Here is a 24,714-nt window from a genome sequence, read left to right as displayed (position 1 = left end):
GAAGAACCCAATGCACCGCTACAGACTAGGGACCGAATGGCTAGGCAGCAGTTCTGGAGAAAAGGACCTAGGGGTGATAGTGGACGAGAAGCTGGATATGAATCAGCAGTGTGCCCTTGTTGCCAAGAAGGCCAATGGCATTTTGGGATGTATAAGTAGGGGCATAGCGAGCAGATCGAGGGACGTGATCGTTCCCCTCTATCAACACTGGTGAGGCCTCATCTGGAGTACTGTGTCCAGTTTTGGGCCCCACACTACAAGAAGGATGTGGATAAATTGGAGAGAGTCCAGCGAAGGGCAACAAAAATGATTAGGGGTCTGGAACACCTGATTTATGAGGAGAGGCTGAGGGAACTGGGATTGTTTAGTCTGCAGAAGAGAAGAATGAGGGGGGATTTGATAGCTGCTTTCAACTACCTGAGAGGTGGTTCCAGAGAGGGTGGTTCTAGACTATTCTCAGTGGTAGAAGGGGACAGGACAAGGAGTAATGGTCTCAAGTTGCAGTGGGGGAGGTTTAGGTTGGATATTAGGAAAAACTTTTTCACTAGGAGGGTGGTGAAACACTGGAATGCATTACCTAGGGAGGTGGTAGAATCTCCTTCCGTGGAAGTTTTTAAGGTCAGGCTTGACAAAGCCCTGGCTGGGATCATTTAATTGGGGATTGGCCCTGCTTTGAGCAGGGGGTTGGACTAGATGACCTCCTGAGGTCCCTTCCAACCCTGATATTCTATGATTCTATGAAAACTTGCTCCCGTCTTATAATTCAGATGCAGAAGAGGAAAGCACTGGAAAATAATTCTTCCACTTCCCCTCCTACATTAATAAACTAGTCATCCTTAATGGCTTGCAGTTCTATACTGCAAAGATTAGATTGCACTTCTGCTTCATGCAAGGATCTCTCAGCACTTTACATGAACTAACGCGTGTTCACAAGATTTGTGTGTTAGGTGACAGCAGTAAACATCTAACTAAGTGCCTGTGGGATGTATCTTTCATTCTGGGTGTTCCTTCACAGCCACTTTCATTTGGACCACTGTGGAGCTTTACCGTATTTCAGCGAAATGGTTGGCTATGATGGACCCATATACATGACGCACCCCACCAAGGCCATCTGCCCCATCCTGCTGGAGGATTACAGGAAAATTACTGTGGATAAGAAAGGGGAGAGCAACTTCTTCACTTCCCAAATGATTAAAGATTGTATGAAAAAAGTGGTAGCTGTCCACCTTCACCAGACAGTTCAGGTAAAATGAGTCACCCTGGGGAACTCTTGGAATAAATCGGTTAGACTGTTGAAGAGGAGAGTACAGGGTCTTCTATTGCTACACTTCTGTAGTGCCTGAGCCACAAAAAGGTTAAGTGATGTGCCCAGCCCAAGGTCAGACAGAGAGTCAGTGGCAGAGCAGGGAAAGGAGCCCAGGAATCTTAATCCCCTCTCCTCATACCCCTGACCCTGCTAAGGAGCACTTTCACTTTAAACTTTTAAGATATTGTGTTTCTTGTCAGTTTCCCTTTGCAGCCAGCTGTGTGCTCTAAGGAGCTTGATACAGAAGGAGAAGGACTAGTCCGTTTCCTCTGCAGCCCTTCCATGTATAAAGGGAGTGGAGGATTGTTGTTCCTCACCTAGCAAAGAGCAAAAATAGGTGGAAAGACCAAAGTGCATATAAAAGAAACAAGCAAGAGACCAGGGTGGAGATCCAGAAACAAGAGAAAGCAGGGAGGCAGAGACACAATACAAAATAGGAAGAAGGTGAGACAGAGATTACCCAGAGTCCTTTTAGTGGCTGCTATTGAAGATTCTCAGGAGCTAGTGCATTTGTCTTGCAGTCTGTGGATTCTGAGGCACTTCAGGGGTAATCAAATCCCTTATTTGTTCAGGGTACTGCACCTGAAGTTGGTTCTTCTCTATGGTTTCCTCTAGCAGGAGTGTGGTATAGAGGATGCTGCCTCTCAAACACAGGGAGTGGGGAAGAGGACAATTGTATTTGGGAAGGGATCAGAAAATTAGCAGTGAAGAAACAGAGTAATAAAATCAGCTGCCATCAGTGCTTATAATTCCTAATTCATGAATTCTCTTTAACCACTGAGAGAGATGTCGTCTAAAATTGGCTAAATGGTTTTGTCTATGTAGGTAGATGATGAGCTGGAAATCAAGGCGTACTATGCTGGCCATGTGCTGGGAGCAGCCATGTTCCAGATTAAAGTTGGTTCTGAGTCTGTGGTATATACTGTAAGTATACAGATAAATATTTATAGACCTATACATCTCCTTTGTATGGTATGTGTCCAATTATCTTTCAGGTAGTAAATGGGTTTTCTTTTCTTTCATTAGGGTGATTATAACATGACGCCAGACAGACACTTAGGGTAAGTAGGAAGCAGAGAGACTGAATTTTAATGTGTGTGATCCATACACGGGAGATCTTAACCTGCAACTCCTGTTAATGTATGGGAGTTTATTAGTGTTGATTCTATGTTCTTGGATAAAAGACTCGGTCACTTAGTGCCTTCTCTCTTGGGAAGATAAATGCTGTTTTCAATTATGGAACTAAATAGGTTTAAAATAATTCCTCAAGATAGACTCTGAATGCACTTCTGCAGTATTATTCTTTTCTCTGGTGTATGATCATGTTAATCCCCTTTTTAAGACTGCACAATAATTGGGTTTAAATGTTTTCCTGTCATAGCATCTTTTATAGGTGTTAGCTTTCTAACATAGTTCAGATCAAATGCTATAAATTTGTAGTGAGACATGTTTTGTTTTTGACTTGCAGTAATAAATGTTATATCAATGCTAAAGGAGAAGTATGTTTATGTGTATGAAAGATTTTAAATGTTGCTGATCTTTAATAAAATGAAACCTCTTAAATTAGTCATCAGCAAGTAAATGACAACTTGTGTCTCAAAAATCTGTAGTGTTAGTTTCCATATTGTGCACTGGCTTCATTTAGCAAAAGACCGTTACAGTGTGGTTCAGTGAAGTTAGGATTCCTGGCTCTGCTACTAACTTCCTGTGTGACCTTGAGCAAGTCACTGCACGGTAATCTAGACAAACTGGAGAAATGGTCTGAAGTAAACAGGATGTTCCTTCCTATATGGAATACTTTGCATTTGTCCTTATTCAATTTCAATCAGTTGCACACATACAAAATGGGAAATGACTGCCTAGGAAGGAGTACTGCGGAAAGGGATCTGGGGGTCATAGTGGACCATAAGCTAAATGAGTCAACAGTGTAACGCTGTTGCAAAAAAACCAAACCTCATTCTGGGATGTATTAGCAGGAGTATTGTAAGCAAGACACGAGAAGTAATTCTTCCGCTCTACTCCGCGCTGATTAGGCCTCAACTGGAGTGTTGTCTCCAGTTCTGGGCACCACATTTCAGGAAACATGGACAAATTGGAGAGAGTCCAGAGAAGAGCAACAAAGATGATTAAAGGTCTAGAAAGCATGACCTGTGAGAGAAGATTGGAAAAAATTGGGTTTGTTTAGTCTGAAAAGGAGAAGACTGAGAGGGGACATAACAATTTTCAAGTACGTAAAAGGCTGTTACAAGAAGGAGGGAGAAAAATTGTTTTTCGTAACCTCTGAGGATACAACAAGAAGCAATGGGCTTAAACTCCAGCAACGAAGGTTTAGATTGAACATTAGGAAAAACTTCCTAACTGTCTGGGTAGCTAAGCACTGGAATAAAATTGCTTAGGTTCGGAGGTTTTTAAGAGCGGGTTAGACAAACACCTGTCAGGAACGGTCTAGATAATACTTAGTCCTGCCATGAGTGCAGGGGACTGGACTAGATGACCCCTCAAGACCCCTTCCAGTCCTATGATTCTGTGATTTCTGGGCCTTAGTTTTCCCATCTATAAAAGGTGGATAAGGACCATCATTATCCCTATATTAAGGTGCTATATATTATCTATTAGATTGTCGCTCTCTGTTTTTAGAGCTGCCTGGATTGATAAGTGTCGTCCGGATTTATTAATCAGCGAATCCACCTATGCCACAACTATCAGAGACTCCAAACGCTGCAGAGAGAGGGACTTCCTCAAGAAGGTCCATGAAAGTGTAGAGAGAGGAGGGAAGGTATGGTATGCAGCATAAGCTAATTGGGGTCTTTCCCAGTCTGTAGAAAGCATGCGCATCCGGTGGGTCAGTAGGGCTGTATTATTGCTAATATTTGAGCTGCCTTCTTACACAGCATGACGACAGCTCTGTTGCTCCACCAAGCAAATTTGGTGGTTGGTTTTATTGCTAACCTGTGCTAGAAAGGGCAGGGTATTAAGTGGGTGTTCTTGCTTTTCTAGTGGAAAGGAAATGCCAGGTTACAATCTGAACTCTTGTCGTTCAACGTTACAGAGACAGTCATGCCTGAAACACAGACGTGTGCATTCTGTGTTCTGTATTCCGTGCCCCACTATTAGACGCTGAGCAGATTTTTGCTGTAAAACCCCAAATATAAGAGAAGTATTAACCTACCTACTTCCCCTTCTGAAACATTTTAAAAATGTTTGAATGCACTGCATGTAGCTTTCCCCCTTTTATTTGTTCAGATCTTTTCTAATCACGTCAATTTGAAATAAACAACTGGTCGTCTTGTCTACGTGACCACCAAAGCACATGGCACATAGCAGTGCTTATAATGTCAATAACATCTTAATGCAATTTTTAACTGTAGTTGGCTTTTGTGATTTTTGGGTGTCTTCCTTAGGCACTTGTTTGTTTCTTGTTCATTCAGAATTTTGGTCATTGCCCCCCTCTTGTTAATTAAAAGCCAACTTTCTGTAGCCACTGAGAGAAGTTTCCCAATAAAATGTGCCTTAAAAGCAGTCCTACTTAAAGATGGATGTTGTATCTGCATTAAAACAAATAATTTAGAGCCAGATCCCAGTGGTCAAGTCACTGGATTCTCAAGTAATGGAACTATGCTGATTTTCATGAGGATGTGGCCCTTAGTTCCTGAGGTTTGGATTAAATTAATCACTGATAAAATGGGAGGTGCAGTCTGTATGGCAGTCACATGTTTACAGTTTTAATGGTGTTGTCTTGGTTAAAAGGTACATTAGTTCATCCCCAGTGACTTTGGTCATATACTTCATTCATTTATTGTTCTGTTCCCAGTGAGGGAGAAATCTGTATCTGCTTATGGAAGGAAAAAGTGAGTCCTCTGAGAACAGAGGTGGCATACAGATAGATCTCCCACCTAGAGACTCCTCTTAGAACTAGCTGATGATTTCTTAAGTATGAAGTTGTCACTGAATCTGGAAAACAAATCAGTAATGTAAGGTGCTGCCAGTTGGCAGCAAGCATCAGTGAACAGTTTGACAGAAGAAAATATTAGAGACATGAAACGACGTGTGTGAAAACTCTCCAAGGAGGCAGCTGTGTGTACGTTCTATGTTGGACTCTCACGCTCCTTGTTCCCTGGAGGGCTAAATAAGTTACTGCTAGGACATAACTGCTCCAGTGCGGCCTAGGCAGTTAAGATGAAAAGTGCTTGGCACAATGTAATTTTCCATAGACAATGCCAGAAATGTGGTTTTGTTTTTATTTACAGTATTTTATTGGAAACTTCCTTGCAGTGCTAAACCGAACAATGTGGCTCCCTAAGTCTCCACAAAGCGTGTTCCCTGTTATATTGCAAGAATCCAGGGAGCTTGGGATGTTGCTTTCAGTATAAGTGCAATATCTCCTCTCCATTAAGAACAAATGATGAATAGGGAAATAAAAAGCAGCATCAGGAAGATCGGCCCTCTATGGGGAGAGTCTGGAAAGGAGGGCACATGGAGTTCATCTGCAAAATTGAATGTGCACCCGTTGTGAGCAAGTGCAGGTGTTTGTGGGCACTAGTGGGGCATGTAATTTTTGCTCAGTGTTTCGCAGTATATAGTCTAACTCTGCACTTCAACTGCAGGTTCTTATCCCGGTTTTTGCTCTGGGACGTGCCCAGGAACTCTGCATCTTACTGGAAACTTTCTGGTAAGAACAGCCTCAGGTTTTCCATTTAAAACCTATATCTATTCCCCTTCCCCCCCATACACTTAGTGCTCATTTTTTCCAGGATTCTGTGGTGTCTGTCTTGTCATGGATAGTCTTACATTCATCTCTCTGTCTCTAGTCTGTATCTGCCCATGCTGGCTAGTGTTGGATTGCTCCCTGTAGTATATTTTTCTAATGCTTTTGTCCCTCCACCACTTGGACACTACTCTAAAATATCTTGCTCTTTTGAGACATTCCTCACCTTGCCCCCAGACACTCAGTCTAAATTTTCCCTTTCCTTATTTCATGCCATCTCTCTGGCCTTGCAAAACTCTCCATGCTCAGGACAAGTAACTTTTTTTGGATGGCCTGAATAAAATACTGAGTTTTTTTCATGAACATCGTCATGGTAAAGATCAAAAAGGAGAGGCTGTGTCTGGGTTGGAACATGTACATGATAATCTAAAGATGCCTTACTCTTAATTATACCCCTTAGCATCATGTTTAACATTCATAATTGATTAGATAAGTCTGGAGCAGTTGACAATGAGAATTGGATTATCTAACATTAATGTGACATAGCAGTGATATTGGCTTATTACTTCCCCAGGTAAGTATATGCATAGAAATCTTAAGTCCCTAGACTGATTCTTGAGCACACAAAGGGGAGCGCCTGAGGGATTTTTGCCAGGATCCCACTTAAGCAACGACAGCTGGCTGACTGACTTTTCTCTCTCCCCAAAGGGAAAGAATGAACCTGAAGGCCCCAATTTACTTCTCCATGGGGCTGACTGAGAAGGCCAATCACTACTACAAGCTCTTCATCACATGGACCAATCAGAAGATCCGGAAAACTTTTGTCCAGAGAAACATGTTCGAATTCAAACACATCAAGGCATTTGACAGGGCCTTTGCCGATAACCCTGGGCCAATGGTACGTGGAGGTTAAGAACATGATAGGATTGATGTGCATTGATAGGAGATGCTTTAGTGCTGTTTTTTGCCTGGGTTAAGGACAGTGCACAATTTACATAGCATCTGAACTCCTCACAATTGTCAATGTATTTTTCACAACACCTCTCTGAGATAGCGAATTACTGTTATCCCCATTTTACAGATGGGAAACTGAGGCCTAAAGAGATGAAGTAATTTGCCCAGTGTCACATAAGAAGTGCCTATGGCAGACCTGGGACTCTACACCCAAATCCCTGTTGAATATACATTTTTTTGCACTAATAAATCCAATCATATGCAGCAATAATGAAGCTTTTGTCTTAAACATAATAAAAGGAATAAACATACTACAAGACCTACCTTCTTGTAAGTACAGGTTTCAGAGTAGCAGCTGTGTTCGTCTGTATTCACAAAAAGAAAAGGAGGACTTGTGGCACCTTAGAGACTAACAAATTTATTTGAGCATAAGCTTTTGTGAGCTACAGCTGACTTCATCGGATGAATTCAGTGGAAAATACAGTGGGGAGATTTATATACATAGAGAACATAAAACAATGGGTGTTACCATACACACTGCAACCAATGTGATCACTTAAGGTGAGCTATTATGAGCAGGAGAGTGGGGGGGCAGGGGGAACCTTTTGTAGTTATAATCAAGGTGGGCCATTTCCAGCAGTTGACATGAACATCTGAGGAACAGTGGGGCGGGGGGGATAAACATGGGGAAATAGTTTTACTTGTGTAATGACCCATCCACTCCCAGTCTCTATTCAAGCCTAAGTTAATTGTATCCAGTTTGCAAATTAATTCCAATTCAGCAGTCTCTCGTTGGAGTCTGTTTTTGAAGGTTTTTTTGTTGAAGTATTGCCACTTTTAGGTCTGTAATTGAGTGACCAGAGAGATTGAAGTGCTCTCCAACTGGTTTTTGAATGTTTTAATTCTTGATGTCTGATTTGTGTCCATTTATTCTTTTACGTAGAGACTGTCCAGTTTGACCAATGTACATGGCAGAGGGGCATTGCTGGCGCATGATGGCATATATCACATTGGTAGATGTGCAGGTGAACGAGTCTCTGATATTGTGGCTGATGTGATTAGGCCCTGTGATGGTGTCCCCTGAATAGATATGTGGACACAGTTGGCAGCGGGCTTTGTTGCAAGGATAGGTTCCCGAGTTAGTGGTTCTGTTGTGTGGTGTGTGGTTGCTGGTGAGAATTTGCTTCAGGTTGGGGGGCTGTCTGTAAGCAAGGACTGGCCTGTCTCCCAAGATCTGTGAGAGTGATGGGTCGTCCTTCAGGATAGGTTGTAGATCCTTGACGATGCGTTGGAGAGGTTTTAGTTGGGGGCTGAAGGTGATGGCTAGTGGCGTTCTGTTATTTTCTTTTTTAGGTCTGTCCTGTAGTAGGTGACTTCTGGGTACTCTTCTGGCTCTGTCAATCTGTTTCTTCACTTCCGCAGGTGGGTATTGTAGTTGTAAGAATACTTGATAGAGATCTTGTAGGTGTTTGTCTCTGTCTGAGGGGTTGGAGCAAATGCGGTTGTATCATAGAGCTTGGCTGTAGACAATGGATCGTGTGGTGTGGTCTGGATGAAAGCTGGAGGCATGTAGGTAGGAATAGCCGTCAGTAGGTGTCCGGTATAGGGTGGTGTTTATGTGACCATCGCTTATTAGCACTGTAGTATCCAGGAAGTAGATCTCTTGTGTGGACTGGTCCAGGCTGAGGTTGATGGTGGGATGGAAATTGTTGAAATCATGGTGGAATTCCTCAAGAGCTTCTTTTCCATGGGTCTAGATGATGAAGATGTCATCAATGTAGCACAAGTAGAGTAGGGGCATTAGGGGACGAGAGCTGAGGAAGCGGCGTTCTAAGCCAGCCATAAAAATGTTGCCATACTGTGAGGCCATGCGGGTACCCATAGCAGTGCTGCTGATTTGAAAGTATACATTGTACCCAAATGTGAAATAGTTATGGGTGAGGACAAAGTCACAAAGTTCAGCCACCAGGTTTGCTGCGACATTATCGGGAATACTGTTCCTGACGGCTTGTAGTCCATCTTTGTGTGGAATGTTGGTGTAGAGGGCTTCTACAGCCATAGTGGCCAAAAATAAAACTATTTCCCCATGTTTATCTCCCCGCCCCACTGTTCCTCAGACATTCTTGTCAACTGCTGGAAATGGCCCACCTTGACTATAAACCCCCCCTCCCTCCCCGCCGCTCTCCCACTGGTAATAGCTCACCTTAAGTGATCACTCTGGTTACAGTGTGTATGGTAACACCCATTGTTTCATGTTCTCTGTGTATATAAATCTCCCCACTGTATTTTCCACTGAATGCATCCGATGAAGTGAGCTGTAGCTCACGAAAGCTTATGCTCAAATAAATGTGTTAGTCTCTAAGGTGCCACAAGTCCTCCTTTTCCTCTTGTAATTAGAAAATTAATCTACAAATGGCAGATCTGTTAAGTGCATTCCTCTGCACTGATCCAATCTATAGTTCTTATAACCAATCCCTTTAAATTAAACTCACGACAGTGACCCTTTAAAAACAAATAAATGTTGCATTGTTGCTGTTGATTTTGACAGATACCTGTTCTAGTTACATCCCAGTAGATCGCTCAGAAACCATCACGGCACTACAGGCTAATAAAAACTCTTGAAGGGTTTATTAGGAAATGTGAATTCTGAAGTATTTTGTTTTATGGAAAATTATGGAGATCTTATTATATGAAAATAAGGTACAGTTGGAAAAAATTACCTCTGCCCCTCCCCCCCCCCCAACCCCACAGCTGTAATGAGTATAAACAGTACTGTATATTATTTGGTACTATATAGATTCATGGATGGAACTTTCTGGGTTCTGTTCTTATGTGCTCTCTCCAAAATCTGGGAAACCTGCTTTTTAGTCATTAGGAAAAATGAATCTCTGTGTGGCAGCACCTAACACTCTTGTTTTGAAACCTAGGTTGTATTTGCAACCCCAGGTATGCTTCATGCTGGACAGTCCCTTCAGATCTTCAGGAAATGGGCAGGGAATGAAAAGAACATGGTAAGAAATTCTGTGACCTTGAATGATGCCTCATATTGATGTGTGGGGCTATAGTCCAGTCGTTTTAGAAATAAACTCTGCCTATAATGGCAGAGTCTTTTGCATGTATCTTTCCTTTATCGGCTGTTATCTAAATGAGTCATCAGTTAGTAATAACCACTGACTGACCTTATTTAATTAAAGCATAATTAAAAAATGCTTTTTATGACTGGCATATTGCATTTGGACCAACTCCAGGCCCTGAAATTAGTGGATGTTTAGCCATTGGCTTCGCTGGGGCCAGGATTTGTCTCTGCTGGACAAGGATTCACCCTTTGAGGAACAGATGCAGCTTGATAAAATCAAGGTTTAATTACTGTGCATGAACATGACGCTATCAGTTCTGATGGCATGTCTACACTCCAGACTTAAGTTGACCTATGTTAGATACCACATTGTGCTTCAATTAGGGGAAAAAATTAGTATTAACTCCTAACATGCTGCCTGTGATCCATGCGTGGGGACACACTGGTCCATTTATTTCAGTGGGACCACCTTATCAAGTATCCATGCGGGTCAGTTTTTACACAGGGAACACTGGCTATGAAAATCATCGATGGTGAATAGCTGTGGAACTCTGAGCGTTTCTCACGGAGCCACACTCTGAAAGCCAGCCTGCTCTGGTGGTCTTGATAAGGATATAAAATATCCCACTGAGAGAGTTTCTGTGCACAAAGGCTGACGGTGACCTTTGAAACTCATAAGGTGACATTCCTCAGGTTTGAGACTGGAACCGCTTTTTATATTTTTTTACTAAATATTTTGAAGATCTTTTAAAGAAGCCTTAATTTTGAAGGAATCCGATGAAACTGAATGATAACCAGGCCTTTATAGTCGGGGAGAGAGGGATTTCCTGAGGAACTGACATGGGTACAGTTCTTTTAGCTCAAGCTTTTCTGACTATTAAAATGTTGCATTGTAGGCAGTAGACTCAGAAAGGATGAGTGGTGCAAGAGTTTGTTATGAAAATGTATTTTCAGCTGTGCTTATCTGTTCAAAGCTGTCTGTTTACCCATGACTAGTAATAACCCTTATTTAGTAGCATGCAAATTTTAACAAAAGCCACCTTTTAAATTTAATCTTAATGCTTGTGCCATACTCGGGGGGTCTTTATCATACAAGATGCTAAGGGGCATAATTGAACAGAATAGATTCAGTAGCATCTAAACAAAGAGCTGTGGTATACAGGTCGAGAACCATGGAAACTTGCCATCAGCATCATACAGGTGGCTGTGTGGCTAGCTCTGTCCCAAGAGGACAATTTACTGTAGCTCCGTTCAGTGTGCAAATGCTACGTATTTGTCTGGATTCCTTCCAGGTCATTATGCCAGGTTACTGTGTGCAAGGAACTGTGGGCCATAAGATCCTGAGTGGACAGCGGAAGCTAGAAATGGAAGGAAGACAAATAGTAAGTTTATTTTGGAAGGGCACCACTGACTTTCAGGGGACTTGCACATTGCACTGCCCTCTGTGTCGGTGAAAATCTCTCCCTGTGTTGATGTACCAAGTAACATTTTAGCTGACGTGATTGAATTAGGTCCTTTGGTTGCACCGACAATGATTTGCATTCTGCGGCCATCCTTCCACGTGTGGACCCACAACTACAGTCGGTAGGAGTTTGGCTACGTGGGCAATGGCTGAACAATTGCCCCATAAATCTCTTACTGCCTGAAATCACTGTAGATGTGCCCAGAGGCTTTAATGGGTGTTTACTTCTATATGGAAAAATACATCAATCACCTATACTCAGTGAGGTAACGGTCACATAGATTCCTGCTGGAAGGGACATTGCAGCTGGTAATTAAAATCCTTACACGGTGATTTTCTTTGGGCAAAGCTGAGACAGGTAGTGTATCCAGAATGATAAAGTCTGATCCTGCAAGGTACTAACTGCTTTCCTTGTATGGAGCTGACTGCTGTCAACTGCCCCTGACATCAAGGATCTGGCTGTCTCAATTGTCCCACTTTCTGAAGTAGGTGTCTTGCTCACTCCAGTTACACGCGGACGCTGAGAGCTCTGGTTTAGTTACTGCGTGGCTTGTAAGTTGCGAACAAGCAAAGCAAGTATTGATGGGGGATGGCTTCTGTTTGCTTCTCCCCTTGCTCCCTGCAGCTGGAGGTGAAGATGCAGGTAGAATACATGTCCTTTAGTGCCCATGCTGATGCCAAGGGAATAATGCAGCTGATTCGCCAAGCCGAGCCACGCAGTGTTCTTCTGGTTCACGGGGAAGCAAAGAAGATGGAGTTCCTGAAGCAGAAAATTGAACAGGAATTTCGTATGTGACTTGTTTGGGTGTAGAGGGTGCTGGGGAGGATTCATCGTGGAAGGGGGAAGGATTAATTATTTTTATAGTTCATGTACTTTGGCCAGGATGTGAAATCTAGTTGAATAACGTGTTTTGATTGGCTCGATGACTCTCCAGATGGCATGGCTTGCAGTAAGCCCCTGCTGCAGGTTTAATGATCTTTAGGGACCAATCAGATGCAGTGCAGTCGAAGAAATAGAGAGTTATTGTATGTGTGCATGTATAAACGGGGATTTATTTCTGTAAGCTGTGTCTCTTGGACTCCGAAAACCAACAGAGACTGGTGGGGAAAAGTTCTTTCATGTTTATAATTCTGTACTACGGACTTAAGTTACAGTGAGCAAGAGTAGAGGAAAAACTAAAACCTTTTTTGAAAGCAGCTGACTCTAAGGCGAGGTGGAGAATGATCAGCAAAGAGACCATTGTGTTTCACTCTCTGGATACTTATTTATTGGGTGCATTTTCCCAACAGTTGCAGGTGACTTTTGCATTAACTTGTTTTTATCCTGGCTGTAAGTTCTGCGGCAGTCTTGCTGTAGCCTGTGATCTTGCCAACTCTCACAAATTCTCCAAGACTCAGGCTGGATGGGAGTTCTCCAAAAGAAACCCATGCTGCTGCATGAGGTGTTGCTGGTGATTCACTAAGTAGCGTTGTTCCCTTTGTGGGAATCTGTGCTGTCTTCCATGGGAAAAGTATGTAAAAAGGCCGTGACTACTTGTGACTAACGATCCCATGGAATTTACCACATGTTTAGGGGTGTTAACTCTGGTGGCCGGGCAAGATTCCCTTTAGAACAAGTATACTGGCTATTTGCATTACCCCTTCAAGTTTCAGTTGAGTATAATGTTCTTAGTCCCTGTCCCAAATTGTTGTAAAGGGTTGTTGTTAAACACCCGCCGTGTTCCACTCTAGCTATGGGTGCAATGATAGTTCCTGTATAAAAAGTCCTTTGGGGTTAGAAGCTCTATATGGACGTTTCTCCAGTATTGTTTGCTTTTAATACAGATGTCAACTGCTACATGCCTGCAAACGGAGAAACCACTACATTGTTCACCAGCCCCAATATACCAGTGGACATTTCCCTTGGATTGTTGAAGAGAGAGACTGCCATAGGTAATACACCAGTTAACAATGACTTTTCCCTTTCAGGCACTGCAGTTCTCGTACAGCTTGTTTTTACTGCTGAATGTAAGGTTATGCATGGATGTGTGAGAAGGGGATGTTGTGGACACATTTATGTGATCTTCCACATAATGGAGCTTCATCACTAGTGGGATGAAGAGTTCACCTGCCAATTTATCCCCATTCATAGTGTATTCACTGTTTTTTAAAAGCCCCAGGCTGGAAAGTCAGACACACACAGAATGGGGCTGCCCTGCTATTCATCATTAATGCACTCTGCAAAGAGATTACCTGTCAAGTTTGCTTAATGGATACAAATGCATGCTTCAGTGGGCCAGTTCCACCCTTGTTGGAATTACAAGATAATCTGGTTTTAATCCCCACAAACTTCTATCTAAACCGAGGAAGCGACGTGTGCTGCAAGATTGAGAGAAAGTCAATGTTGCTGAGCCTGATTTGCCCCATCCCCAGGGAATTGCTAACTGGGTTAAGACACTGTTTGTAAAAGGTCTCTGCCAAGGTTATAAGATCATAGACTGAACCTACTGCATTTCAGTTGAGGGGCTGGCAGTTCAGGCCCTCTTCTCATCCCTGCAGTCTGTTGGATCCCAAAGTGTTTTACTATGTGTGTATAAAAGGTGTTAGATAAGCACAAGACCATTAATGACTTTGTGCTTCCTTTCGGTTGGTCCCACTCTAGGTCTCGTACCAGATTCCAAGAAGCCAAAGCTCATGCATGGCACATTAATCATGAAGGATAATGTAAGTGAAAAGGAGATTACTCTAGTACTTGTCTTGTGGCCTCTGTTTGCCTCTGCTAACAGTAAAGGTGTTGTGCACAGTCCTAGCTTCTTGGAAGCAGCTCAGCAGTGACTGCTCTGAAGTGTTGTGGGGCTATGAAGGAGATCCAGGTGTATGAGAATTCCCAGCTTCTCAACCACCAAGGTTGGTAGAGATCAGACCAACCGAGAGGCATGGCTCTCTGTCTCTGGAAGAGGACACTGGAGACATAGCTAACCAATCCACAGAGCCACTTCCAATACAGTTCTGCTTTTTCTCATGCTGTTGCCTCCTGCTGCCACACTATGGATGCATTTACCTTCTGGTCCAGGTCAAGAGATCTTATGCTTAACCTAGTGGTTGTAGTCTAACTCACTCTTGTCATACAGGTGGGTTGTGCCAACTTTTATTCATAGAGCAGCTGTGCTTGAAGGCAGGTTTGGAAAACAGGGAATGTATGATGGAGAGAGGTGTTTGTATAAATCTGTGTACACACACACATCTAGCTAGCGGCTGTTGTTTGTGGCATTGTCCACAGTGTGCGAGGCCATTTAAAAAGGCACGGTCCATGCCCCAAGGAAATCTATGTGTTTGTCCTTTGCTCCAGAGTCCTTTTTTCGTTATTGGGTAGCTCTCTATAGAGCTAATGTGAATGGCAGCCTGTGATTAATGGATTTCTCCTTTCCCTTGGCAGAGCTTCCGCTTGGTCTCCCCTGAGCAGGCACTGAAGGAACTGGGGCTAGGGGAGCATCAGCTGCGTTTTACCTGCCGTGTCCACATTCAGGATCCTCGCAAGGAGCACGAGATGGTGCTTCGAGTCTACAATCACCTTAAGGGGTAAGCATGCCACAGGCTGTTTAACAGCTGCTGCTCCAAGGGTGGCCTTGCTGTTCCAAAGCAGCTGTGCGTAGCTGGGGAATGTTAATAGGTGACAAAAAAAACTATTGGTAGAGATTCCAGTGACTAAAATGTACAGATAATTCCTCTGCTCTAGACTGCTGGCCCAGCCCCTCAGGAGTGGTTTATGCAGACAAACCAGAAATCAAGCCCTGTGGGACCATGTGACTTTCTAATGATTAATATAGAAAGGCATAAGCAGGCTTTGAATAAGACCTGTTCTGCCCTCCTCGGCCGGCGGGTATTGGCTCAGACGGTGGCCGGGGAGGTGCAGGCGTTCTCTGTACTGATGCACTGATTGTAGGAGCTAGGTCTGTGTAGTCAGACGCCCACTTCAGTACAGAGCAGGAATGCATAATGTACCTTCCATCTTCCTAGAGTCCTGAAAGATTATTCTGTTCAGCATCTCCCTGATGGATCTATCATGGTGGAGTCCATTCTGATCCAAGCCACAGCACAGTCAGAGGACCAAGGAACCAAAGTTTTGCTGGTGTCATGGACATACCAGGTAAGAATAAATGTCACTTCAGAAGACACACATTCACAAAGTGACTCTGGTTAGCTATGTTCTAACGTGGGCCTGTGGTGAGGGTTGCAATTGTAAGGATGAGTTTCCAGAGAAGTGGGTTATTGCAGTGAGGGAACAGAAAAGAGCTACTCCATCTTTGAGTTTGTTTGAGTCCAGCATGAGCCACTTACGCATGGAGTTACACCTCCCATGTGCAGCACAGACATAGCTGCAGCCACCCCTGCTGCAACATCCACACAGCTATTTTTAGTGCACTAGCTCATGCTGAGCTATCATGATCGTCTGTCCAGACTGGGAATCTCACACCTCAGCTGCAGTGTAGACACGATGTCTTAGTATGGAGCTGCTCTAGCCTGCTGGTTCAAATTTTCATTGGGCAGCCGCAGGCCCACAGGGCCTGTTAGAGTGCTGTAGATTTACACCCCAGCTTGCCATGCACTAACTCTAGAGTCACCTCCTTTCTTAAGCTTTCCCCCAGTGTTTTAGCCCTAATAAAACTACCTTTCCGGTAGCACCATCTCCTGAGTCTACTCCCACTGCGGGCACTGGAAACAAAATCATCAACCACCCTAAAATTGATGGCCTTAGCCATCAGCAATATGATTCAATGGGTGGAAGTTGGGGGTTGTATGAAAAATTTGAGTTGTGACTAGCAAAAAGCTCACCCCAGCAGAGGCACTAGTGTTTAATTGCATGGTTAGAGTTCTCTAGTGCCTAGGTTTTGTGGATTTCAAAAGGATTTTCTTTAGAGGGGAAATTTTTTTTGCTTTGCTCTCAGGAAAACAAGACATTTGTTGTCTCAGCGCCCCCTCACACGTTGTTCTTCCAAAATAGCAGACTTGGCAGTAACAAACTCCCATTTGTCAAACAATTCAGAAACAGTACTAAGTTTAGGTGTAGGCCTGTCAAAACAGCAGGCTCTGATTTGCTGCCCTAAACGAGAGTGGAGTGGAGGTGTTGCCACCTGACCTATTTCTCTGTACAGGATGAAGAACTGGGCAGCTATCTTACATCTCTATTGAAAAAGGGACTGCCACAAACTACAGCTTGAGTGATGCAGCAATGGGGAAAATGGAACTTCAGAAGCCTTCCAGGTTTACCTCCGTTTTTTACATTATCCAGAGCATGTAAATACTTGTTTTTTTAAATAAAACGTCTATTGTAAAATATCCTGCAGTAGAGAGTATTAAACTATTCAGACAAAATTTTGCTTTAGCAGCACTGCTATCTCCCACTGGCAAAGCCAGTCACAAATATCAATTACTGCGCAAGCTGTTTGCATCAAGTTACCTGAAGCAGCTTTGACTGGAGTTCCTTGTAGAGCATGGTAAGAGATTTTCAAAGTCTTTCCCTTCACATTTATTTTTGTAATATTAAAAAGAACATTTGGATGACAGCACTTTGCTTTTTCAACATACATAAGAACATCACAGGAAGATGTTCCTCTTAACAGCATTTTAATTCACTCAGCTGCTTGTGAACAAAATGATTCAATTATCTTGTTGCTTCTGCATTGAACATAGGGTCAACTGTCAACTTTAACAGTACAGAACACTGATAGGGGGTTAGAACTTAAAAGTAAGCCCAAGGGATTAAAACAAGCATGATATTTAAGTAGTTAACCACATATGCATACACTGCTGTGAACAATAGCTGAGGAGCTTCTGTATGCCCTAGGGGTCTCTTATTGAGAGGAAGAACATCCCTCAGGTAGAAAGCACTTTCTAAATGTTCAGCAAATAATGGGACAACAGGGAGGTGCTTGGTTATTCCCATTTTACAGATGGGCAGAGCTTCAATCATGGGACAATGTCCTGCAAAGCAACTGGTATTAGAACTAGCCCTCTGCGTCCCAGTCCGCCTCAATAGCAGTTAAAATAAAGGATACCTAAGAAAGTTGAGAGAAGGCTGCAGATGATAGAATGACTCAGTCAAGTATTCGGTATACCAAACCATACTGGTGCAGGTCCATTGGTTCGGATAATTTGTCAAATATTTCATACAATGTCACCACTTTCCATACAAAGGATTTTTTTTGGTACTGCTTAGTAAGTAAGTAAAAATATTGCCTGACACCCTTTAGCAGATGTGCCTGTGTTGTGTATAAATAGGACTTCAATTTTTAGAGCTGAGGGGGGAAAAACTTCTTGTCTGCTGAGCCCACCCTTGCCAATTAACAGACTTCTGGAGGGGGGTAGCGGCTGTAACAGACTCTGGTCTTCTAGGAAGTGGACTGACACCACCAACAAATTCAATTTATAATCCCTGCCCTAAAGAGTATGCGTATACAGCACCTGAATACTCCTCCTCAGAGTTCAGGTGGATAACTTACTGACCTTGTTTTAAAAAGACAATTCATTCAATTGCTGTGTTGGTGGTTTCACTGCTGGCTTGCTTTTACAAGGATAGTCATTGAATTTTCTGTCACAGATAGTGTAAACCTTGGATCTGGATCTGAACTTGAGGCCAAGCCGCCATGGCTTGCTGGAAGATGTGAAGTAGTACAGGATGGGGTTCAGGCAGCAGTTGAAACTGACCAGGGCCAAAGTGACCCGGCGCATTTTGTAAATTAAGTTAGTAAACAGGCAGCTTTGGATGAGCTGGACCCTCATCAGGAAGTGGAGTAGGTGAGTGAGATGATACGGAAGGAAGCATAGGATGCAGATGAGCAGGATGAGGTAAATGGTCCTCAAGGCCTTCTTCTTGTGAATGCTGTGTCTGGTGTGGTTGATCCGCTTGGCGATGAGAGGGTAGCTGATGAGGATGATGGCAAACGGGATGACAAAGCCGAACAGCAAGGCACAGACATTGTAGGGCAACATGCGATGGGTCCAGCTGGTCAGCGAGAAGTTCTCAAAGCAGGCAGTCTTGTTCCCTGTGCCCTTGTTGTGAAGGGGCCCCCCAAGGATAAGCGGGATCATGATGCTTGCAGCAGTGAGCCAAAAGCTGGTGACCACTGTCATGTAGTGGGTGACTTTAATCCGGATGTAGGTGAAGGGGTGCAGCACAGCAATGTAACGATCCATGCAAATGCAGGTGAAGAAGGCAATGCTGAGGTAGATGTTGATGTAGTACAAGGTCCCAGTGATCCTACAAGCCATGTCTCCAAAGATCCAATTGTTCTGGTTCAGGTGGTAATGGATTTTAAAGGGCAATATACACACGAACAAGGTATCTGCTACAGCCAGGTTGATGAGGTAGATGGAGTGCGAGGTGTGCTTAACATTGCAGGTCAAAAGGTAGAGAGCTAAGATGTTTTCTAGCAGTCCCAGTACAAAGACAATGCTGTAGATGACAGTGAAGAGATGGTACTGGAAGTCTGCTTCAACTAGTGTTGCATTAGAATGTCCCCTGGCCAAGGTACACGAAGTGTTTTCCATGCTTTCTGCTGCAGGAGAACAAGTTCTGTGGGGATACCCTAGATCAGTCTCTTCTTTCCAAAGATGAGCAAGTCCAAAGCTCCAGGAGCTCTCTGTGAGAACTCAAGTTGTTACATCACCCAGTTCTGGTTAAAAATGTAACTAAAGCTTCTATGCTCAGTAAGCCTAATAAGATATAAAAATAAGCATTAGTGTGGTTGGGAAAGACCTTTCTGTCAAGTTACAATCAAAAATATCCCCTAAAACAGGAGACTGGCTGAGATTAAGTAGCCGCAGCCCCCAACTCATTTACATTTAACAGGCAGCTGGAGGAGACCAGTTACAGGAGCAAGTCAAGCCCCAGTTCTCTGAGATTAGGCATCCAAATTTAGGAGTGGTTGTGTGAGTTTGAACATTGAACTGCGCCTAGCAGACCTGACTTCTGTTTCAGGCAATTCATTTCATCTCTCTATGCCTGTTGCCCCTCCTACCCTATGTCTTAGACTGCAAGCTCTTCAGTGCAGGGGCTGTTTCTTGTGATGTATCTGTACGAAGCCAAGCACACATGGGCTTGGGTGTCAGCTGGGGCCTGTAGCTAATACAAATAACCTCTTGAAACAATTGGGATACCACCTCACCATGCAGTGTTTGTAAAGTGCTTTGAGATCCTCTGGTGGGAGGCCCTAGTAAAGTAGATACTACTATTCATTATACATTAAAGGGGTACAGTCAGTCCCCTCACTTGCCCTGTTGTTACAAGAAGCACCAAAGATTGTTATAACAGATTAGAGAGGTGGGGGGAAATAGTTTCACTTTGTGTAATCAGACTTGCTGTTCACCCTGTCATGCCAATCTGTTGGTGTGGGTCTTTCAGATAACAGAGTGGGGGAAAGGGAAATAACTGCAAAACCACACTGTGGCAGAATATTTCACCAGAGCAGGATCTAAACAGCCAGTGACAACTCTATGATTTGACCCTGACAAGAAAAAAGGACAACCAAGAAATTGCAGCAGGCCTAAAACAAACGTACTGATTCATGCACACAGACAAGGAGGTTGCAATGGTCTTGGAGCTATCTTAAATTTAATTCTCCATCTGAGGAGCAGCCAGGGTGATGTGTGAGTGGAGAGGATACTAGTAAATGAAGTGAGCAGTGGGGTTTTGAATAGGTTGTAGACTTTGTCTAAAGGAAATAGGAGGAAAGAGAGAGTAATTTTACAGCCCACTAACCGAATGACGGACAGAGCAGACTGAGTAAGTCCGTAAGAAGCAGAGGTAGCATCATGCAGGAAAATATAAGTTTTTTTCCCCATAAGTGTCATTTAACTGACAACACCAACCCACTCAAGTTAAAGGAAAATCTCAAAAACTCTCACTTCTCAAGCAGTCTGGGGGTGAGAAATGACTAGCGGAGGCACAAAATCTACATGCCCAGCATTACCACAATGAAAACGGTGACTAATATTCTAGTTGTCTGCTGTGAGTACAATCTTGCACAGCTGTGCTAAAGCCACCATCTAAGTAGACATCAGAAACCAGGTCTGCCCCACTGAAAGAGGACATTGAGAAGTCATTAAGTTCAGAACTGGTAAGATGAGTAACTCGGTTTAGATGTTCCACTCCCTTAAAGTGAACCTGCTTTGGATGAATTATAGCAAAATGAGGATCAGAGAGGGAAGAAGTAACACTGAAGACATTCCATCATCAGCTCTTTACGAAACAAACAATTTAGCATCACAATACACATCGGAAGTAAATAAATCAAAGTGTCTTCATTATACACAAGCGGGTAGAGGTAGCAGCGAAACTCTCCCTGTCAGTTCCCCAGGTACAGTCAACTTCTCCCTATTGTAAATAAACTAAATTGTTTACTGATGGTTCTCCTATTACCCTACAGCCCCTATTCTGCTAGTAAATCAGCTTGCAGGACCAGTGCCTACATCTCTTTAAAAACCCCAATTCTTTCTGCCCTATTTATCAGCACCCATTTTACTACTTGCATTTCAGCTTGGATAATGAAAATCACCATCGTGAGTTTCACTTGCCAAGCTCTCCCTGGTGCAAAAGTTCTGATTTGCAAACCTGGTAGTGAAGAGGAAAAGGTCTGTTGGATTGGAAAAAAAGTTTCCATTGTTAGTAACGTAAACATTTCTGCTAGTCACAGGATAAACCCTTGTTTTTACAAAATTCAAATTTCAGGTCAAACTGTGATTTGACAGCATCCCTTTTAAAGCACCAGAAATGCATTCCCAATGTCAGGGTGCAATGTCCAATGCAGATTACATCCAAGTAGAAGGATGTAACAGCATAACAAGATATTTAAAGCAATAAATAAATAAAAAATTAGCATATAAGATGGTAGGTTATTTTCAAACATTTACCATGGGTGTTGCAAAACTAACTCAGCCTGATAATTTGGAGAGGGGCTTTCCAGCTTGTATTAAGATGTTGGCATTCCTTTAAAAAAATCCAGACGCTAAACCAAGGATCATGCTGATTAGATGTTTTTACTTTAGAAGTGCTTGTATAAGGCACTAGCTTCTGAACGTGGAACTGACCAACTAACACCAGATCCTCTAGCTAGTTAAGTTGGGTCGTTCAGCTATTGGACAGACAGATGATGAGAGGGTTTTAGTTTTACCCAACTTGAGAAACAAGATGGCAGCTGTGGGGGTGGGGGGTTGGTAAAAACATCTGTAGAGAGGCTGTAATTTTAGAGCCTGCACTTGTGGCCGGATTGATGGACAGCCAGAGAGCCTGGCCTGCCAATTGCCCTCATCTTGCACCACGCGGCGTCTCATGACAAATCAAGAAAGGGAAGTGAAAGAAACAAAAACTCACCCACCATCCCCAGGCCATTTTATCTCACGCGAAAAATGCAACGAACACACTGGATCCTGTGAAGACTCTTCACAAAGCAGAGGCTTGACGCTGAGCTCTCCTGTCTGAAGTGAAGCACCAGAATAAAGTCACATTGCAAAGCATACAGCAAAACCCTCCCACCTTGCTCTGCAGAGAGAAACCACAGGAAGTGCAGAGGTAGGCCAAGAGTTCCAGTTCATACTCAGAATCGGCTGGTAGGTGAACAGAACGTTGCCCAGCATGTGTCACGCGAAACTACAATGAGATGAGTTTCAGTTTTGCCAGCTCGTGAAAGGCAGTCTTTCCGTGCACCAGCTCGTGAAAGGCACAGTCCCATGTTAGTTCACAACTGTGACAGGCACCTGAGCTACTACACAGCCCTAGGTCTCTCCTTAGCAGAGAATGCGAATGCTTCCAAACCATGGGCTAGTACTTGACTTTAGCCTGAGCCTAAATCAGATTCATTCCACTTGTGATTTTTTCTGTATTTTAACCAATGCTTTTCTTGGTAAGGAGAAATGGCAATGATGTGGGAAGGTTTAGGCCACTGGTCAACTCCTTTCCAGGGAAACAGTTGCCTAAATTTGATCTATAGCATCAGATTTCCTGTGTGACTGTATCTATGTGGAGCTCAGATACCCAGGTGAGTCCAAAGCAACATGACAGCTGGTCCCTTAACTGTTCTGCAATATGTCCAGTCTCTAGGATAATGACAGGGTGAGCCCAAAGCTATACAAGCAGATGCAGTCAGCACCACCCCTACTGAGACCCCGATGTTAACCTTCCCGACTGTGTGGCATTTTCCGGGGCTCCTTGGAATTGGCAGTGGCTGTTACTGTTAGTGCTAAGAATGCAGCTCCCAACTCACCCGTGTGTAACTGGGATTAGAAAGTGAGTAGGAACCAACCCGCTAGGCACGAAGGGAGAGAATAAAGTGGAAAATTCTTACCTCTCCTTCAGCAGGTGGAAGAAGTGGTTCCACTGATAAACCGTAAGGGGATGAAATACTTCATTTTGCCATCACAAACTCACAACCCTGCTGTCAAAGAGTTAATGCACATTGTACAGTCTTGCAACTAAGTATTAAATGGGATTTTTCATTTGTCTGAATAGGTTACTGGGTATCTAGTATCCCCCCAGTAACAAAAAGCACCCTCTTACCTTGAGGAGCAGACTGTAGGGCTCTGAACACCAGCTCTGCAGCCAAGGAGATAGCTTATCACAGGGTCTTAGAGTTCAGTCTCATTTCCTGTATATCACAAGCCACCACCACCACCCAGCAACCAAAAGGAAACCAAATATTACAGCCCTCGGGAACCTAGACTTTGTGCCACAGGCAGAGAATGGGAGGGACTAAGATGCACCGATGCCCAGAGTCGCTGCAAATGTCGGGGAAATGAGTAAGTGAGATAGACCCTGATAATCTTGGCAGGTCACCTGCATCCACACACTGCAGAGGAAGGTGGGGGGAACCCCCCCCCCCAGTCACTGACAATCTGACCCTCTCTGGCCAGTTGCACCGGTCCTTCTCAATAACTGCAACACCAGCACATAAGGAGGAAGGGCTAATTAATAAAGTTGACATTAGGCACTTTCTTTGTGCACTAAGGATGATTTTTGCAGCAGGACCCGGCCACGCACTCGTGTTTCACTGAGCGATACGTTTGCTTTCGTTTGGGAAGAACCACAAGACACTGAAGTTTGCACCAACCAAGCCATAAGACATCACAAAGCTTTAAAAGAGAGAAAGCAAAAGGCAGAACAAGATGATGTTATATAAGAATAACTCTTGTTTCAGTCTCTCTGCCAAAAACTTTTGCCACCAAAATGAACTGTTGCATAATATGCGCAGCAAAACAGGCCAGCCTCCAGCACACCTCGGTCTGACTTTTAGCTCTCAGTGAAGTCAATGCTCAACTGCCTGCGGCATGGGGCAAACAGAGTCCCACTCAAGGACGGCTGGTGTTTTGGTGCCATTCACAAGCCAGGCCAATTAACACACAATATGATGCTGATTGTATCAGACCTAGTCATAAAATAGGCTAAACTTAAGGTTTAAGTGTCACAAAAAATGATCCTGATTAAAAAAAAAAAAAAAAGGCACCCGTGTGTTCTCCATCCTGACATGCTCCTGTGTTGATTCACGTGTGCTTTGTGCACTGATAAGAGCAGAAAACAATCCACAGCACCAGCTCGCATGCTGAAGTGATCCAAGAGCAAGCTGGATTCTGATTTGCCTCTTGTATCATCATCAAACTCAGCTTCCACTGCAGTTTTGTCAGCCAGGCAGCTGACAGCAGGAGCTCCCAGCTGCTAGTCCACAGCCCTTGGCAGCTGGGCTGCCCCACTGTTGGCCCCGGGCGGCTGGGTCTCCCACTGTCACCACTGCGCATTAATAACTGTAATACACTTGCAGCAAAATGTCAGATTATCAAAAAAATTTGCGAGCATAACATAATACTTGTTCTAGCAAACTTTTCTTAAGCAAATAGGTCTTCTCTGGCTTTTCCAAATGACCACAATTAATTACACTTCTGCAATTTTCCATGTCTTGTCTGCAGCTCAGCTGCGCTTATTTGACAATCATCCCGCGATTCAAGTTGGGCCTTCATGATCCATACATAAAGGACTGTGTCTCCTGCTGGTCTGCAAGAGGACAGGGATTACTAAGAATAGGGGTAGAGAGGAGACAAAGGTTTGCCTACTGGTCTGACCCCATTCTGTCTGTGCCTTGGGGAAGTGACGCCCCTCCACACAAAGGTCCCTTCCCTGTGTGTTGGAGGAGGCAGGAGGCGAGGGGAAGACAGTATGTGAGTGCGTAGCCAGTGGAATGACCCAAGTA

At 43.7% G+C, this 24,714-nt stretch overlaps 2 protein-coding genes across 7 annotated transcripts in view; one reads left to right on the top strand and one right to left on the bottom strand.

Moving 5' to 3' along the window:
* Positions 1–16,819, top strand: part of INTS11 (integrator complex subunit 11) — a 24,493-nt gene extending 7,674 nt beyond the window's left edge. For both annotated transcript variants that reach the window (XM_073317086.2, XM_073317084.2), the window contains exons 4-17: positions 1,016–1,244; positions 2,132–2,230; positions 2,333–2,367; positions 3,944–4,082; positions 5,911–5,975; positions 6,720–6,909; positions 9,893–9,976; positions 11,334–11,423; positions 12,129–12,291; positions 13,328–13,435; positions 14,145–14,206; positions 14,919–15,061; positions 15,500–15,629; positions 16,636–16,819. In XM_073317086.2, the coding sequence (XP_073173187.1) occupies positions 1,016–1,244; positions 2,132–2,230; positions 2,333–2,367; positions 3,944–4,082; positions 5,911–5,975; positions 6,720–6,909; positions 9,893–9,976; positions 11,334–11,423; positions 12,129–12,291; positions 13,328–13,435; positions 14,145–14,206; positions 14,919–15,061; positions 15,500–15,629; positions 16,636–16,701 (1,603 nt within the window). In that variant the 3' untranslated portion in view covers positions 16,702–16,819. The remainder of the gene's footprint in view (positions 1–1,015; positions 1,245–2,131; positions 2,231–2,332; positions 2,368–3,943; positions 4,083–5,910; positions 5,976–6,719; positions 6,910–9,892; positions 9,977–11,333; positions 11,424–12,128; positions 12,292–13,327; positions 13,436–14,144; positions 14,207–14,918; positions 15,062–15,499; positions 15,630–16,635) is intronic.
* On the bottom strand, positions 12,744–24,714 carry LOC140900220 (lysophosphatidic acid receptor 6). Of its 5 annotated transcripts, none has more exons than XM_073317088.2 (3): positions 22,822–24,714; positions 21,852–21,955; positions 12,744–19,195 (listed from the first exon to the last, which is right to left on the bottom strand). In XM_073317088.2, the coding sequence occupies exon 3, from the start codon at positions 19,028–19,030 to the stop codon at positions 17,993–17,995; it is 1,038 nt and encodes a 345-aa protein (XP_073173189.1). In that variant the 5' UTR covers positions 19,031–19,195; positions 21,852–21,955; positions 22,822–24,714; the 3' UTR covers positions 12,744–17,992. The 5 variants fall into 5 exon arrangements, with proteins under 5 accessions (XP_073173189.1, XP_073173190.1, XP_073173192.1 ...); XM_073317089.2 differs by having other exon boundaries at positions 21,852–22,911; positions 23,034–24,714; XM_073317091.2 differs by having other exon boundaries at positions 21,852–22,908; positions 23,034–24,714.

Source organism: Lepidochelys kempii, chromosome 18 (assembly GCF_965140285.1).
Source record: "Lepidochelys kempii isolate rLepKem1 chromosome 18, rLepKem1.hap1, whole genome shotgun sequence".
NCBI lineage: Eukaryota > Metazoa > Chordata > Testudines > Cheloniidae > Lepidochelys > Lepidochelys kempii.
Note: the sequence above shows the minus strand (reverse complement) of the source record. Positions and strands in the feature narration are given on the sequence as shown.